The sequence below is a fragment of the Pithys albifrons genome, chromosome 2 (assembly GCF_047495875.1).
Source record: "Pithys albifrons albifrons isolate INPA30051 chromosome 2, PitAlb_v1, whole genome shotgun sequence".
Taxonomy (NCBI): Eukaryota; Metazoa; Chordata; class Aves; order Passeriformes; family Thamnophilidae; genus Pithys; species Pithys albifrons.
This window is the reverse complement of record NC_092459.1, coordinates 67,692,013-67,710,651: the sequence shown is the minus strand read 5'-3', so window position 1 is coordinate 67,710,651 and position 18,639 is coordinate 67,692,013. Positions and strand designations below refer to the sequence as shown.

The 18,639-nt window shown below is 37.3% G+C and overlaps 1 protein-coding gene across 10 annotated transcripts in view; it reads left to right on the top strand.

Moving 5' to 3' along the window:
• UTRN (utrophin) overlaps positions 1-18,639 on the top strand; it is a 386,042-nt gene that overhangs the window by 313,179 nt on the left and 54,224 nt on the right. For all 10 annotated transcript variants that reach the window (XM_071549382.1, XM_071549384.1, XM_071549380.1 and 7 more), the window contains 3 exons: positions 7,572-7,633; positions 8,606-8,680; positions 15,703-15,904. In XM_071549382.1, the coding sequence (XP_071405483.1) occupies positions 7,572-7,633; positions 8,606-8,680; positions 15,703-15,904 (339 nt within the window). The remainder of the gene's footprint in view (positions 1-7,571; positions 7,634-8,605; positions 8,681-15,702; positions 15,905-18,639) is intronic.

Below are 18,639 nucleotides of genomic sequence, written 5' to 3'. Positions count from 1 at the left end.
GATTGACTTAATTTTCTTTTTTTTTTCTTTTAAATTGTACTAACCTCTTTCAATGACTTGTCTTTGATGTAAAGCACAGCATGAGTAGAAGGAACAGTTATGATGAGTCTCAATAACTCTCTCATGTGAAATCAAGTATATTTATTGTATTTACAGCAAGACTGGTATGTTCAGAGGGAACATTTGAGATACTGGTTGTTCATTTTATATTATAAGGAAGAAAAAACAGCGGAACAATGATAATAAAAGTATGATCCAATGGTGGGTTGATGAAAAATCTGAAGTTTTAAAAATTAATTTTAAAAGGGAAATAATTGCTAATTGAAATCAGGCTACTTCTAAATAAGAACACATACTTTTCTCAGACAACCATAAATTCATACCTTTACGTGACTGATTGCATTTTGAGAGTGTCATTGAATGAGAAATGTAAAATATTCAGAAAGTGACATAGCTCCAGGTGATGATGTAGTTGTACCTTTGTTAAGGTATTTGAAAAAAAGAATTTAACAAACTGCACTCTGCAATTTTATTGCTCACAGAGAATGGAGTTTAAAAAAAATTAGAGAACAGCACCTTAGAAGGCAGGAAGGAAGCAATGAATCTATAAGGAGAATGTCAAAATGATGCAAGATGTCTGTATTTTCAGACGAGCAGCATTTATTCTGCTTGTTTTCTGACACCAGAAGTAGCTTGCATTTACATGAGTAGAGAGAAGTGTCTCTGTGAAAGAGGTTTTTGATGTGCCAGCACACCATGGTGACTTCAGAGTCCAGTTCGTTCTCCTTACCCCATTTACTAACAATTGGCATGTCTGCCCTTTCTGGGGTTGTATATCAGGTAATAAAGCACATGAAAGATCAAAAAGCCAGTGTACAACCTCCTCTGCCCTATAAGTTCAGACAGAGGCAGTCTGGGCTTGGGCCATTTTGGAAAGAAGCAACTATTCTGCTTAGCTGCAAGAAGGATTTCTAATTTACTGGTCTCAGGTTTATCAAGGTGTGTGTGTCCTGGGCTGTGATGAATATTTGGTTGAACTGAATGAACTTGCACGCATGATTTAGCGTGTCTCTTTTCTCCACTTGAATTGTCTTACTGTGTAGGTCAAATTTGTGAAATAGTGCTTCCTCTGTTGCCTCTGTTGGTGTAATTTCATTTAATCCTTTTGTCTCCCATTTGATTTTTTTTTTCCTTAATGACAGTTGTTAAAGTATTTTGTATTTCTGTAGTCTATGTCTTCTCTGTCAAAGTAAAATTCAATGAAAATCTTAATCTGTAAACTCTTGATGTTCTTGGAAAAAAAAAGCATAGTCTTCCATACTGTATAAAAGCAAATGGGACTAATGAGCTTGTGGAGGGGAATACAGCACAGCAGGCACAGTACTTACCAATGCACTTTAGGTAATAAAATTACAAAGTTTGGACAAATGGTTTGGCAAACTTGCCATTCAACACATATTTCATAGATTGGTTTGTAAAGGTTTGAGAGTTAATAAGGAGAATTTTCTGCTGTTGTTTATTTGTAACTATTTGAATCATACAAATAAGGCATCCTAGGCCTCTATAACAATAAATGGAAAAACCAAAGCCTATATTACATAGCAGTTCAATAAAAATATTCTAAAGATAAACAAAATGATAAAGGAGACACTATGTATGATAATTAAACATCCTTGAGGAAAACATGATGATTGGGCAGTGGTGTTTCTCACTGTTTTTCTTTTAACTGAAATTTAAATGTTCTTCAGCTGTGTACCTTTCAATGCTCTAACTTATTAGATATTTGTACTGTGCAGAAGAAACAAAAGGATAATACAAAAGAGGTCACAGTGAGTTTAATCTCATGCAGGGCATTACATAGGGAGAACAATTTCTTGTTGTAACCATTAAATTGATCGATATCAAACACCATAGTTGCCCTGGTTACTTTTCTGTGATCTTGCAAAGAATCTGGCACCACCAACATCTTAGAAATCCCATGTTATCACCCCCTATATCATGTTCGACTTTATCTGGCACAGGAATAAAATGTTTTCTGCTCCTCCATTTTTTAAGACTCTTTAGAAAGTCTTTCCTGATGCTTGGTTTATACCTGTATGAGGAAGAGGGGGACAACTAATGGAACAGGGAAACCTAATTTTTTTTCCTTATTCTTGTTATATCCATAATCCCTTTTTGAAAAGTATTAAGAATTGTTTCTCTTAGAAGAGAAAACAAAATCTAATTTGTAGAAAGAGGTAATATGGGTTTGAGGTCTTGAGAATTTCTTCAATTACCAGTTCTATGCTACTCTTCGTTTTCAATTAAAGAAATGCAGTAGCACATTTTCTCTAGAGTGATTTCCAAATATCTGCATATAAATTGTTCTATCAACCTCTAAAGTGCAATACCATTGGGATGCATTATGCCAACTCTTCTTTTTACCACAAAACAGTATTTTCTAATGAGTTGAAAAACACAATAAGGAAATATATAGACTATCTAGATAAAACACTGACATAAAGTCAGGATGTTATGCCTCTGAAATTTGGCAAGGGCAGCAAAGTCAGGGTTCTGAGTGCTGTCAATTTATTAGTGATTAGTAAAGATCCTGATTTAAGGTAATGTTTTGTGGAAATTACTACAGGAAGAGAAAGTTACCTAACATTGTGCCAGAGTACTGTTTCTTGTGGTGTTTGTAATTTGGAGTAGTTTATGGTTACCATGTTTTTTCAGTTATTGGAATTTACACAGATGCATTTAGACTTTGTAAATTACACTGTCCAGTCAGATAATATATTCATGAATGCATGTTTTCTGCATGGCTTATATTGGGTCCATAAGTTTGACAGAAGAGACCGAGAAGACTCTTGCTCTGAATATCTCAGTCTTTTGATACTAAGAAAAAAACAATGCCTCTCACTGAAATTAATTTTTCCCTCACTAAACCATGTGGAAAGATGTCATATGTATGACTTGTGTTACTGCCCTGTAGTCCAGCTCACGTCTCTGATAGCAGAAATGCCTTCTTATGCCACCCACTGTGCAGAATGAGATCTAGTAACCTGGGCTCCTGTAGACATTGAAATATTTTTTTTTCCGTGCCATCTACAAGCAAGAGGAATAATGAGCCCAACTGTTGTTCACTTTCAGTCAAGGTAAACATCAACTCACTCCACATGTAGCTCTTGTTGTTAGTAGAGTACTTGCAAGAGAATGTACTCCTTGGCACAAGCATCACCGCAACCTGGGACAGAAGTGCCATGGTAGTTTTAACAGAGAGGGAAGACTCTCTAGATTTGTCTTCTCTTGGTTACATACGTGTTTTGAATCTTCTCAGAAGTTTCAGTGAGATGAGTTTTTTGTAGCTCTTATTCAATTTACAGTTACATCTTTTTTCCTCAGCTCTGTCCAGAGTCGTCTGGCTTTGGTCTCTAAATGAAATCCATCCTTGGAATATAATCAGTGGTGGTAGCAGCGCTGCCCACGACAGTGAAGCTGCTGCCTCCTTTGACCTGGACAGGCTGTTGAGCTGGTGATTCCCTCACTCTGAACCCATTCATCGTCTCTGCTCAATCCATGTTCAGAACTGCTTGGCTGTTACCAATGGTTTCTTGCCAGGTGTTTTGGGTTTAGACTGGCACAGTCGTGTTCACTCTGTAGTCATTTAGCAGCTGTCAGGGAGTAGTGACTGTAAAGTAATTATGGACAAGTCAGGGTGACAGGATTATCTCTTCCTTTTTCAGTTTCATCAGATGATGTTCACTTGGCCTCCTTTCTCATAAAATCCATGTGGCATAGAAAGAAACTGAGTGATAAGTTTTAAAAACCCATTAGTCTATACACAGTCTGGCACAATTTTATTTCTCTTGCAAATAAGATAGAAATGAAGTATGCATTTCATGTTCTATGTTATTCTGTGAAGAGAAACTTCAGCTGTTTGGGTGTTTACTACATTAAATGGAGAAACAAGATGATAGCACAGGATGCAGAGGTTTTGGATATCTCCTTCACTTTTTCTGCTTCATGTTAAGCAAACACAAAATAGGGGAAAAACCCCAAAAACAAAACACTTTTTGTATGACATGTTGTCACTATTAAAGTGATTTTAGTCTTTCAGATAAAGCTGTACTGAAACTCTATTTAATACTTACAATTTCAATAATGAAGCTGTTGGTTGTTCTTAAGTTTTGAACACTTGATTTAAGGGGTAATGTCTGATTAGTAAAATCAGCTTTTATTCATTACATTTCAGTTTATAAATTACTTAGAAACTGGAATCTAAATTGCAATTAACTATACCCACATCCTAATTAAGCATTGCAAATGTGTAATAGAGTATATTTCCAGAGGGAGAATAAAGAAAAAGGCAAGGATTTATCCAAGTATTAAACTATTTTTTCTTCTTTTTTTAATTTTTTCTTTTATTTTCTTTATTGTTTGTTTGTTTATTTTTTAATAAAAATCATCTGAAAAAGAGAAAAAGTCTCTGGGCCTAACAAAATAAACTTTGCATTTCTGCTGCACTTCCCAGGTGAGATTCTTACAGCATTCGACCAGATGGAAATAGATTTGTTCATGGAACCTTATTTTTAATGCCAGAAAACAGGGAACTCAGAAACGAAGGCTGTAATTCAACAAAGTCCTTATGATCATGACTAATTTCAACTTCATAGTGTCTAAGACATTAAATAGGATTTGGTTCAGCTAAATTCACATTGTTTACATGCAGTCTGTACACTAATATTTCAACATTTAAAAGAGAAATGTATTTTTATGTATACATACTTCTGTTTTTTTCTCAGATAAACCTAAGAAATCCTTTTCACTTATGATGTTGATAGCAAAATCACCAGGGTTTTTGTGTTTTAGATTTTTTGTTTTGTTTTGGGGTTTGACTTTTGGAAGGGGGTTCCTAGGGAAGCGAGATTGAAGCAATGTCCTTAAAACAACCTTTATTACACTGATCCCACATTGGATCCATTTCTGTGGGTAGTGGCAGTGGGTTTTGTCAACAGAAATAAATCCTAATTGGCAACATGATAATTATGGCATCCTGCTTAACATGATAGTGCAGACATTTGACAGCTTCAGTGCTTTTGAGGTTATTAAATAAATCAATCAGTATGAACCATTATATTTTCTGTTCCTACTTATTGAAGCTGTTTATGTTCTTCTATCTTATATACTTGTCCTGGGTTGAGCTGGCAAAACGCCAACTGTCCAAGACAGAGAAAAGTGTTCTTCCCCCCCCAACCAGCCAAGAGAAAAGAAGAAAGAGAGAGAGAAAAAACCTTCAAACCAGGTTTATGCTGGAACTAACTACATGTATTTATACAGAAAAGAGAAAATTAAGAGGTTACTACAATATAACACACACTTACACATGTTACATATATATAACAAGGAATAACTTCCCACTTCCCAATTAGTACAAAACCCATTACTCTAAATTCATAAGCTCTCCAAAAGACACTCAGCAAGAAAGAGAAAGTATAACAACAAAATATTTCTACTTCCCTGAATGCAAACAAAATGCAAGCAGAGGCAACAGGAGCAGGGCCCAGCATAGTAGAGGAGCTGCTAGATGTCCTCCTCTTAGTGCAGCCATGATGGAACTAACCAAGCCACTCACACACACTGGATTTTACACCCTTTGAGATGACGTAGTATGGTATGGAATACAATACTATTGGCTGGAAGAAGTCAGCTGTTAGCTAGCTCAGTCCAGCTTAAATCAGCTGACAATCCTAGGCTTAGCTGAACTTTAAAACCTAAGTTTAGGCCCACCTGCCTAAACCCATAACAATACTGTAGTCTTCTTACACCAGCATTTTTGAGAATGCTGAACAGCCAGTAACCTTTACCTTGGCAAAGGACCAAACCAAAAAACACCCTTTCTTGTTACTGGCTTCGTGATAGTTTATTGGTGTGCCTTTTCCAGGAAAATGATTGTCAAGCTACTTGGTTTTGAAATGACTTTTCTGGACAAGGATAAACATAAGGCTGTTTTAAAAATGTCTGGCTAGAAAGAGTAAACTCACTGAATTGATACTGGCATGCACTAGCTTTGGAGTTCAGTATATCAGAGCCTTGATCACCTCATTTTTAATGTGCAACATGAATGCAGATCATGGGATGATGGTATCAAACAAAATAAAAGTTTCTGTTCAGGAAAAATGTGTTGAGATGTAAACTTGTACTTTAGTGTTCCTCTGAGCTGGGGAGGGGTTGCTGTAACGTGTCAAGGTCTAGCAGAAGTTTTTTTGATTGTTGTATAAATCTTTCTTGTTAAAGTATAATCATGTACAGGGCTTCTCCTTCCTTTCAGTCATCTACTAGGGAATAAACACAAAGAAGGAAAAGAAGATTTATACCTACTTTATTAATAGGAAATACATATTTTGTCTGTGAACTTCCATGAAATACACCTCAGAAAGTTGTGGCGGTGCCAGATAGACAAATGAGATCCATGAACCCTGATGAAGGCAGGGACTGTCTCTGAAGACCTAGGCTGGACTCAAAGCTGGAAGGATCACACTGGTGTATGGACTGTAAAATGAGGCTCATATCCCCTGTGCAGAGATCTATTTCATGCAGTTTCCACTAGTGTATCTCAGAGGGTGATGTAAAAAAAGGCCCTCAGCACTTCCTTTGTTAGGAGCCTCCCCTTTAATCCTGTCTCTGCAGCTTTTCAGAGCAAGAACCTTCTATCTCATTTTTTTTGTACCACCTAGTGTGAAACAGTCCATTCTTGGTTTCTTAATTAAAAGTAAACGTTGATGATCAATTATTGTGCACCCTCTGAGGAACAGCCATTTATATATACCAAGTGATGATACAGTTCACTACAGTTAATAGCAAAGTGCCATTTAAATACCAGGAAAATGTGGCTTGCAGAGGGGAATTGGAGTTTTCAATGGGCCTGACATAATATGTGTTTTGACCCCTATGACTGCATAAGTGAGACCTTGATAAATTGAAACAGCAGCACTGAACAGTAACTTAAGGGATGCTGCCTATTGCATCTTTGTTCTGTGAACAGTAGTGTAGAGCATGTCCCCTAACTGATTTGCTATAAGAACAGTGATCAGGCTTTCCATTTGACTTCTATAATCTTAAAGGTCCTTTCCAAAATAAATAATTTGATAATAAACATGTTACAGGTAGTTTAAAATCACTTTATGTATTCTGATATATGTGCTCAGATATGCAATGCAGATTGAAATAAAATCTTAAAACTTTTGCATTTTTAATTGGTTTTTTTGCAACTCTACTTACTGTTTTACAACCTCAGGAAATTTTTGCATTTTACCTTATTAGTGTACCTCTTAGCTGCAGAGGCAGCGTTCAACTGGTACAGTCACAGTTAGAATAAAAAGTAAATATTGTTAAATATGGGTGGGCTACTATCTGTCTAGTTTTGTGATCAAAACATCAAGGAGCTGGGTGGTGCAGACCGTGCATTTTAATTAGTGCTGAGGGATTTCCTGTCACTTAAATGCAGAAAATCAGAATATCTTTGCTTTTTTTATTCTTTGGGGCTGTATATGTGTGTTTCCTGAAACTTTGATTACTTTATTCCCTCGTAGTCATGAGACACAGACAACTTGTTGGGATCATCCTAAAATGACGGAACTCTTCCACTCCTTAGGTGAGTACATTTCTTAAAACAAAGCATTATGTGATATTTATTCCATGAACAAGCTTCATTTGTATAGTGACCATGTTTGACTTGCCATGAACTGTGTGTAGCAGCATTTCCCACTTTGCAGTGAGACACTGCAAGAAACCTACTGCCTTGGTAATGTTATGCATATTGTCTTTTGGTAATATTAATTCTGAACCATATACTCTCACTGTATGCTTTAATGCACTACCTTGGTTTTTTTCTTTTAAGTTCACAAGGAGTTGTCCAACAGTACAAGCTGTCTGCATGTTTAGATCAGGATGTTGGTCTGCAAGGAACTAATTTTTTTATTAAATTAGGGCAGCTACACTTTCAGTAAAGGCTAAACTGTATTATGGTGCAACTAGTACAACATGCCCTGATAGCACCAGCATTTACTGTTAACTCTCCCATTGTAAGGAGAGAAAGGGTAAAAATACTGTTAAGTGAGGAAAAATGTTATAATACCATTATCCGAAAGAGATCTGTCACTTTTTAAACACTGCTTACAAAGTAATGGCATAGAAATTATGGCTTAAAAAGCCATTTCTTCTGTTATTGTGACATTTACTGCCCTCTGTCATCTGTTGGAGTTTTAAATTATCTGCAAAACATACTGTATGTGAGCAATGGTCTGGAAATTATGAACCATTGACTAACATGTATGGAAAACTCTCTTTTATGTCTGTGTATTACATGTGCCAGGCTAGTGTCATGATTTCTGGGGTGTCAGTCTCTTAAGGTCCTGGACTATCAGAGTCAGGAGGCTTTCCCTGCTGATGGATTGGACTGAGTTCCCGACTTGTCAATTTTTTTTAATTCATTACAATATATCCTATCAGTTCATTACAGAGAGGAGAAGGGGTAACAGACCTCTTCAAAAATGTGAAGGTTTATATGTAAAGGAAAATTACAGACTGTATTTAGGGCTGCCCTCTTTCTGTTCTGCTGTTTCAGCTGACTTGAACAACGTGCGCTTCTCTGCCTACCGCACAGCCATCAAAATCCGGAGACTGCAGAAGGCACTGTGCTGTGAGTTTGGACTTTGAGACAATCTGTCTTTCTGCAGTACTGGGGGAAGGGAGGGTCATCTTCAGTCTAACAACATTAATGTTTAACAGTGGACCAGATTTCATCCTTGGCACATTGTCAACCAACAAAATGGCAAAAAGAATTGCCAATAGTAGGTGTTATTATTGCAAATAAATTAATAAAAAAGCGGTGTAGCAGGTAAATGTAAGTAGTATGCCCACTGAGAATACTTTGAGAAGTGATAGGGAAATAATTTTTTTTTCTTGACTATTGCTTACTGTTCCTGATACCAGCTTTTACAAACTAATGTGAAGTGCTGTGAGTTAAAGTCCTGACCTTCAACATAAGCTCAGGTATTTTATTATATTTTAGAGAGTTCTGTTCCATGCTATGGGCACTTCAGTTAAAAAGATGTTCAGCCTGCTCAAAGTGTGAAAGAAAAGGATATAGATCTGTGTAGTTGGTATTGCTGTACATTTTAATCACAAAAAGCTACTAGGACAGAATAAACTACTATTAATAGCAGCAATAATAGTATGTGTTTATGTACATGTAGGATATGAGGAATGATCTTAAATTTAATTTGGAAATAACAATGCATTTAATATGATCACTGGTTATTCTGCCCAAACCTATTGGTATTTGTCCCTGTTCCTAAGCAATCTAATAACTCAGCCACAGTCCACTCTGAAGTGCACATATATTTTGTGTAGGAAAGAATAGATGTCTACTGAGTCTGCTCAGTGACTTCATTTCCAAAGTTCACATGTGTATCTCCAATTTTCTGTTCTAAATTTGCTAGGCATTTGAAAAAGCATTTCATATTATACCACAATTATGGTTTAATTCAGTAGCAAGTTGCATGACTACCATGTTCTGTCAAAGTTTAGCAGCCTCAGAAGTGACAAATCAGGAGGTCTTCTGGCCTCTGGACATGGGATTTCTCCAAGGCACACAAGTACCACTGAGGTTCTGTGCTCTTGTCTGAGTCTCCTGTGCAAAGCAAAATGAATTTTAAAAATTATTAGGACTATGAATGGAAAAGGAAATACATAGGAACACCCATCTACTAGAAGAAAAATAGGGTGAAGTAGAAAAAGTAAAAGGAAAATGAACAATTTTGGAAGGAGATGTGGGATGTGAATTAGTGTGAGGGTTGCAGATTTTAGACTTTTTGAAAGGTCTCAGCAACAGGCGGTATAAAAATGTTGAATGACATTAGCAAATTTTTTGTTATAAATTAGGAGTCCCTGCTGTGAAAGGACTTTTCAACCTTAAAGGGTGTATAGTACTGCAATCTGAGTAGTAACACAAGAAATGCAAAACCATCCGGGTGGTGCAAGCAAGAAAGTTTTTGCACAAAGAGAGATTCCTGCCCAGCCTCCAGGTGGTTAGTTTTCTTTCCTGTTTAGAAGACAGCAGTCTGATCTTAGCTGGACTTCAGATATGCATCATACTAAATGAAGCTGTGCCTGATTTGGTAGCTGGCTACTCCAGAAAGCTAGAGTGTACCTGTGCACAGCACAGGTTCTTGTGAATACCTCTCAACGCTTCTTCATATGCTGTGCTGGCTTCTCAAAGTATTTCTAATGAAGTTCAAGATCTTGGATTCAGAGTCTTACATTTGGGAAAAAGAACCTGTTCTTTGACAGATTGTCTGTTGGTATTGAAAGAAATTAGTATTGGTATTTGGTAACTGGTATTTCTTTGGCATAGCCTAGCACTATTTTGTGCAAGAGATATGGTTCCATACAAGACTTTATTTTTATCTCCCAGCAAGACTAAAGACTATTAGTAGTTTTCTGCTTATCAGTGTGCAGGCTATAAAGTATTCATCAACACATACCTGAAAACAAAAAGCAAAACAAGAAATCAAAAAGCAAGACAAAATTCTCCTTGTGTATACTGCTCCTCAGGGAAGAGTGTAAAAACAGATTGCACATGACTGATGCTAATCATGCTGCCTATTTCTGACAGACATACAGATTGTCTAGTGACCTGTATAGACCAAACTTCTCCTTTATTACTTCTCACAAGCTTTGAAGAGGGTCATACTTTCTGCTCTTGCTTTTACTACAAAATATATTAATTTCTGTAGTAACTGCCATTCTTAGCTCTCTTCACACTTTTCAAAAGTGCCTTCTTATTGTCCCAAGTTTCAAGGGAGAGAGGGGGAAGAGGAGGACAGAAGGAAATAAGAAGTAGAGAGAATATGCTGGTTTGAAAGAGCCAGGAGTAAAACTTGTCATCTCTAAAGATCCAGTGTGCCTTTTTATCTATGAACCTGTTTGTTTGCTTCATCTCTGTGCTTTGTGGGAAGAGACAACAGCCAAAAAAAATCTTTATTATACACACGTACTTGACAAAGCGTTAGTGACATTTGTAAAAGCACAATATTGTGGGTTTTTAAGGAAGACATTGCAGATTATCCACAAAGCTAAATGTTAGATGAATTTTCTATTTCTGAATAGGAACTCACTATGATCTGGCACAAGTTTAACACCACCTTCAAAAGTATAATTGGTGGTGTTCCTTTTGTCATTATTCACTTAACTGATTATTTCTTCCTAGGGAATATATCGAATTCCCTTTGACTGTGATGCTTCTTAGCCTGATTCTGTCCTATAAATGGCTTCTGAAATAGCCAAAACACAGCATGTGCTAGCACCTCCTCTCTGAGGAGGGGGAGCATGGTTCAGCACTATCTAGAATTTCTTGACTTTTATTTGTTTTGAGAAAGGGAAAAAGCCATCTTATGTGCCAATGCCATTCTTTCTTTGGTCTGTGTTACTTTAGTCTTCCATTGTATTTCCTATAATTTTAATTGTGGATGCTTTTTAAAGGTGTTTGGACACAGAATGCTTCACAAAGACTTATGTGCTAAGACAAAGAAAATGTCAGAACAAATCAACACAAATGGAGATCACTGTAAAATGTGACAAATTGCTGTCACAGCTGCAGGTTGTGTATAATGGTAAAGGCCTTTTTGGTGGGAACTCCAAGGGCACAGCTGGAGCTGGATGCACCTGATAGATATTGACTTTGCAGTGCGGACTGATAATGCAGTGTTAGTGCTCTACAAGCAAGTTCATGTCATTTGAGAACTGTACTTAAGAAAACTTTGTTGATGCTATATCTGTCTTCTTGGTGTCAAAAATGTAGTTCTGGGGAAATTATTTACTCCCATTTTCCTCATTCTCTTTTCAAAATGGGAAAGTGGAGTCATGTTTCACCTTGTTTTGTTTTTTTTTTTTGGCATGTAGATCTCTGCAGAGACATGTTTGCATGGATCTATGTGTATTTATTTTGCAGGAATATAAGAAAGGCTGCAAGTTGTAAAGAACAAATTTTTAGCCTCTCTGATTATGTGGGGCTGATATACTGACAGTGCTTTGCCGGTGTACCCAAAGAATGGGGCCAGAGAGAATCCTATGTTGCAGTTGTGTAGAGCAGCTATACAGCACCAGGTCCTGACTATAATATTTTATTCCTGTACAGCATACTTTAGCTCATTTTCAAGAAATTATAATGCCCCAGATACTGAAGCATAGTACCGAAAGGCAAAAAAGGAACAAAATCACCATGTATATTCAGAATTCTGTCACTGAGTTCCTCTAGGTGATTTTAAATTTAAGAATGCTAATAGGAATATGAACCACACAAGCTGAAGAAATGGAATATTTAGGCATATGGGACAAAAAGCAAGTCCTTGAGCACTTCCCTCAGTGCAGTCACTTTGCAGGAGCTGCTATCATTTTACAAGGTCTTTTTAACACAAAAACTTCACAGAAGTACCTGACTGTTTTCCATGGGGTTACATCAGCCTCAAATTTGCCATTAGCAGCTGCATGTAGTTACTTTGTCCTGAGTCTGTCACTCATATCTGCTTTCACAGTGCTGAGATATATGGTTTCTGTTCTTAGTTTTAGTTTGGGAAAGTCTCCTTGCTGCAGAAAGGAAAGAAATGGCCCTTGTGCCTATTTGGTTGTTAAAAGCAGGATTGGTCACTCAGCACGTTTCAGCAGGTGCAGAATAGTACTATACAAACGCATTGAAAGCTGCATAGGCATCATGTCAGAAGTGCCATGACAGGGCAACTGCTGGTACCCAAGGTTTATTCTGCCAGGTGAGTGCTGAAGAAAGCAGCAATGGAAATAATTTCCTCTGGTTGTTTTCCATGGATGGTGGCATCCAAAAGTGTAAGTTTATCTTAATTTGCATTAGTATATCAGCAGAGTTTTCTTTTTCAGTACTAAAATACTGAAAGTACCTTTCCCAACTCCCTCTGGAATCCTTTGGCAGATATGTGAATGTGAGACCTTAATGCCAGATCAAGATGTGAAGTTAGCAGTCTGAAGTTAGTGTCTGTTGAATTGCTGTTTTCAGTGCAAGGATGGTGATGTTAAGCCAAACCCAAAGGCTACAACTTTCTGGCATTCCAAGGCTTTCTAAGTTTTCACTGGCTTTAAAAAGGGCAGCTTTTGGTTGCCATTAGTCTGTTTTACAAAGCTGCTTGCCTGCTTTCAGCCAACCATTAAGTACCTTACAGAAACAGGTTGGAAAATAACCAGAAAACACAAAAACCCCAACCAACCTACCAAAAAAAAACCCCCAAAAACAAACCCCAGAACAAACAAAAAAACCCCACCACAACAAACTAAACCTAAAGCAAAAACTGAACTCAAAACAAAACCAGCAAACTCATTGCAAAATTTTTGAGAGGTTTTTACCCCCTATATAGGTCATGAAGGAAAAACATGGAAAGTGGCCATCTCCTCAGTTCAGTATTTATGTGATTGGATAGCAGGTTATGGTTTTGCACTTGGCTTCACCCTATTCCCTCCACTGCTCCAAACAGTAGTCAAGGTTACTTTTTGACCTGTGTGTAGCCTTGATTTGTTTTTAAATATGCCTATGCATCTTTTCCAGTGTATTTCCAGCTACTGGAGAAGATTATGCTGCACTGAGTGTACGGCCAAATACTTCGTCTACCTCATGTCAAACTAGTGGCAAGGTGTTCTGCTGCAATTACCAGTCTGCCTTTTTGATAAATACATGACTGGCATTTGTTTGCAAGGCCAAGAGATGGGCTTAAAAAAAAACAAACACCAAACAAACAAACAAACAAGAAAGAAAATTAAAAGCAAACAAATGTAAACCCCCTGTAAATCTGATGCTGTAAACTTAGAACAGAATGCACCAATATTAGTGCAGCATAGGAAAAGCGAGGGCCATGAGGTACTGTTTCTCATTTTACAGTGAAGTGAGGAAGGGTAGATTGGGGAAAAGGAATTGGGAATGTAACCTTCTTTGGCCTATAACCTTATCTTTTAGTAAGGATCATTGAGTTCTTGACAGTATTGCTCATAGTGGTTAATGTTGTTTTGCTTCTGCTCTTTTTTTATTGTTGTATTTGTTTTCCATCCCAAGCTAGACTTACCCAGTTTGCATAGACTGCTCTTCTGGGGTCCTTATTTAATATTGTTATTCTCCTGCTCTGCTCTGCTCTCGTGAGACCACACCTGGAGAACTACGCTCAGAACAAAAAAGATTAGGACTTGTGGGAGTGGGTCCAGTGGGGGGCCATGAAGATGACTGGGGGATAGAGTACCTCTCCTTTGAGGACAGACTGAGAGGGTGGAGGTGGTTCATCCTGGAGAAGAGAAAGCTTCATGAAGACCTTATAGCAGCCTTCCAGTATCTAAAGGGGGCTTGTGAAAGAGAGGGTAAGCGACTTTTTACATGAACAGATGTGATAGGACAAGAGGAGGAACAGTTTTAAATTAAGAGAGGAGACTTTTAAATTAGATGACAGAAAGTGGGGAAGCCCTGGAACTAGTTGTCCAGAGAAGCTGTGGACACTCTATCCCTAGAAGTTGTTCAAGGCCATGCTGAATGCAGCTTTGAACAACCTGGTCTAGTGTGTGTCATCCCTGCCCATGGCAGGAAGTTGGAACTAGATGATCTTTAAGGCCCCTTTCAACTCAAGTAATTTTGTGATTCTGTGATTCCTTCTATGACTATTGGTGTAGAGCAATTCACAACACAACAGAGATTGTCATGGGTTTTTTTGACTTTGAGAGATGGCATTTATAGTGCAAATGTGTTACTGACTCTTCAGAAGCAGCTCAGTATGAGTCTGAAATATACTTTAACTTCATGTTGTGTATACTGTAACAAGCTTACTAACACATTGCAACTAATTTTTTTTACTAAAGTCCTTCTTTAAAAAAGAAAGTTACTGAGGATTATATCATGTGCTTCTTTTTTTCCACTTCCTTTTACAAAGGGAATTATAAGAACTTATTGATGGCTCTTTATTTTCACCATGCAAACCCCAGATTTCCACAATGACATTTGGGTAGTTTTGGGAGCAAAATCCTTTTTACCTGTAAGATATCCATTTCATCACCAATTGCTGATACAAAGAATCCTGTAATAAAGATCAAAATATTTTTCATAAAAGCATAACATTTAGTCTTCTGGAAAACTACAATAAATAATCTCTGTGTCCCTCTCCCTGCTTTCTTTCAAGCCCTAATTTAACAACTGCTGTTCAGTTAATCAGGCTTCAGTACATTCTTACTGCATTTAAGAGAAATTGCTACCTAGGAATCTGCTTTGCTTTACATATAATCAAAACTGGTAGTCATTTTATGGAATTCTGTTTTACAGTAAATGTGAAGAATCCTGTGAGCCTAGTGGACTCTCAGTATGTGCATCTGAAGTTAGGATGCTCTAATGACACAGACTACTTCAGCAGCCATTTTATGCTTTTGTGAGATGTGCTCTGTCATTATGATGTTCTTATTCTATTGTTAACTATATAGTACCAAAATGCTGTCGACTTGTCACGGAGAATGATTTGTCACTGTAATGTTACCAAATGAAAGATACATGGCTAATTTTCTGCAGTTTGCTACAATGTGCGCATGAACAAGTACTGGCAATGCTTTGTTCAGGCTTCTATAGTCACACCTTTTCTCTTTTATTTTTTTCCCTTTTTTATCACCTGTTGTTAGTGGACCTGTTGGACCTGAACACAACAAGTGAGGTTTTCAAGCAGCACAAGTTAAGTCAAAATGACCAGCTGATTGGTGTACAGGATGTGATCAGCTGTCTCACTACTATCTACAGTGGACTTGAAGAGAAACACAAAGATATGGTGAATGTTCCTCTCTGTGTAGACATGTGTCTTAACTGGTTACTCAACGTTTATGATAGGTAAGTAAAAAGCTTTTAGTCACAATGTGTACCCCAGGAATTTAATGTAGTATTAAGAAAGTACGAATCATGGAAAGAAAATTGGTAATTTTTGCAAGTATGACTTATCAAAAATGCTAGGCTTGTAGGACTGTTGTATATTTTTTCATGACTTACTTTCAGGAGGAAGTGCTCATGATAATAGAAAAATGATAAAGCTTTAAAGAGTTACTTATTAAAAAGCTATATCTTTTGATATTTTTTACTCTCTAGTGAAAAAGTGCAGTTGCTTGCAATGAGATGTTTCTTATGCTGTCCTGCTCAGATACATTGAACTAAGGTTACACTGCTTTTATACTACCATAGAAACTTTGAAAGGATTTCAAGAAATGTATATTTGAGTAGAGAGCTAGGTACACTGCTTTAGCTATGTTCCTACTGTAAATGTTCCAAATTTCCCAGATTGTTTGCCATTCATACCAGATTCTATTTCTGCCACAGGTACGGACAGTTTTGTCATTTATTTTACACTTAGTTACTTGCATGCCATGATCCTGGCTGAGCTCCCCACCCTCAGTCCTCTACTGAGTGAAGGTTGTTCTGATCTCAGAACTAAAGCCTGTCTAATTCTGGAGGATCAGCAATGTCCTGGCTCACTTCCAGCAGGTGCAGCTCCTGCCATGTATCAGTTCTTGAGGGCTGATGTTACGTGGTCCACCTGCACTCATCCTGGCAACAAAGGTGTATTTCCCCAGGGGGATCGGGAGTTTTCCTCAAAATTTTTTTTGGATGCTTACAGGAAGAACTTGTGGGTTTATTTAAATATATATCTGCTATTTCCAGAGAGAGAACTGAGCCTCAGAAAACATGAGAAAGTCCACTGCAGCAGTCCCTTTTGGTTTTGGCCAGTCCTTTCTGAGCCCCCAGTTATTTCTTCTGCTGGATATTGGACTCTGCCCTGCCCTGCATTGTCACCCTGATGGCCTACAAGCAGTATGCTCATGAGTCATGAGTTTGTTGCTCATTTTACTTAGTGGCATTCACTATTCTCATCTCTCATCTGTAGTAAAACCTGGGAAGAGACTTGGTTTCCATCAGCTCCGCCCTGCCCTATAATGGGTCTCTTTACATTGCTTCAGCAAAGGCATTTCAGACTCTGTTTCAGAGCTGACTAAAGATGCAGTAGTGCAATACATGGTGTAGTTGCTTCAGTGTCTCTAGCTGAATATATGCTTTATTTTCAAGTTATACACAGAATTACAAATCAGAATTTCTAAGCTCTGTAAGGTCAGTTATGAAATTTATTCCCTTACTCCCCATTTGAAGATGAAAAGAGCAAAAGTATTTGTTGAATACTGATAAAAATTCTTATACCTTCTGAAAGACCAGGCACCAATTTTAAACTGGATTTTTTTTTTACTTTGTTTTTTAAATTGGCCTTTAGGAAAGAGTTAATTTGTGTCTTGGCATTTCTATTTTTTATTGCTTAGGTATTATGCACATACAATGTTTTTAATTATTAAACTGCCTACAAAAAGCATCTGTTAATCACATGCTGTTAACCTGAGATTTAATTACCAGTTCACAGATTAATGACAAACTGAGTACTTTTCCAGACTTAACCCGCAGATGTCTTTGGCCCTTAAAAGACCAATTTATATTTAGAAAAGGTCTGTTGTGTTACAGCATTTTCTGACACATCAGGAATGATTTATTCTAAGTGGAGGAGAGAAACACTAAATTTACTCAGTGACTTTTACTGCTTCAAGGATTCAAAGGTTGTTCCAGACAGCAACATCTGCCCTTATAAACATTTTCCAAGCTTAAAGTTTTTTGATTTGGCTAGTCCAGAGATTTTTAATTTTTTATATATATGAAATTAAATGTCCTACATATTTACAATGAGACCTGTGAAGGAAATTGTTTGAATTGTTTGCTCTATAAAATCATTTGGCTCAGCCTGTGTTTAAAGCATCCCAAAGCAATAGCTGCTGGTTATTCTTTTGAACTATATACTGTCAAATTTGCTACAATCTCCAGATGTCATTTATATAAAAATGACTCGTAGCTTTCAGTACTGATGGAGTAGCTTAATATCCCTTGAAATTAGGTTTTTTTCTATAGATACTAATTCTGGGCAATGACTCATTTCAATCAGAATCACCCATAAAGAAACTTCTACGTGCCCTGTTTTTAATGTTTTGCAATGTTTATCTAACTTCCTGTATTTCAACTTTTAAGTTTTCTTGGGGTTTTTTTTCTGATGCTAGGATACTTTTGATAATGTCTTTTTTTTAAATTGAATTTCTTTGGTACATTAGTCTAGGAAGGGTATCTGTGGTATCTATGCTGACATTTTCTATATGATCAAAGCTGTCTTTCATGATCATTCTCTATGGCCATATCTTTCCTCAAAGAATTGCAACTTGTCATTTAACACTGCACTGGTACACCTGGCAGGTTCTAACACCAGGCTGAGTTAATATCCCAGGCCTTATCAGAGTGTTCATTTCAGTAAAATCTGAACTTCTGAAGAACCAGAAGAATGAGATACCTGTTCAGTCAGCCTTAACTTTATGCCCTGGTTTTGAAAGTTTTCTGCATGCACTCCAATTGCATCCCCTATGTTGATGTTAGTGATTTTGATTCATAGAGCACTCAGTGGGAACAGCTTAGCAGGCTATGGGGGTAATAAGAAAGCTCTGGGAAGGATATGACCCTCTGTAGAGCACAAAAATGAGCTCCTTGGACTTCTG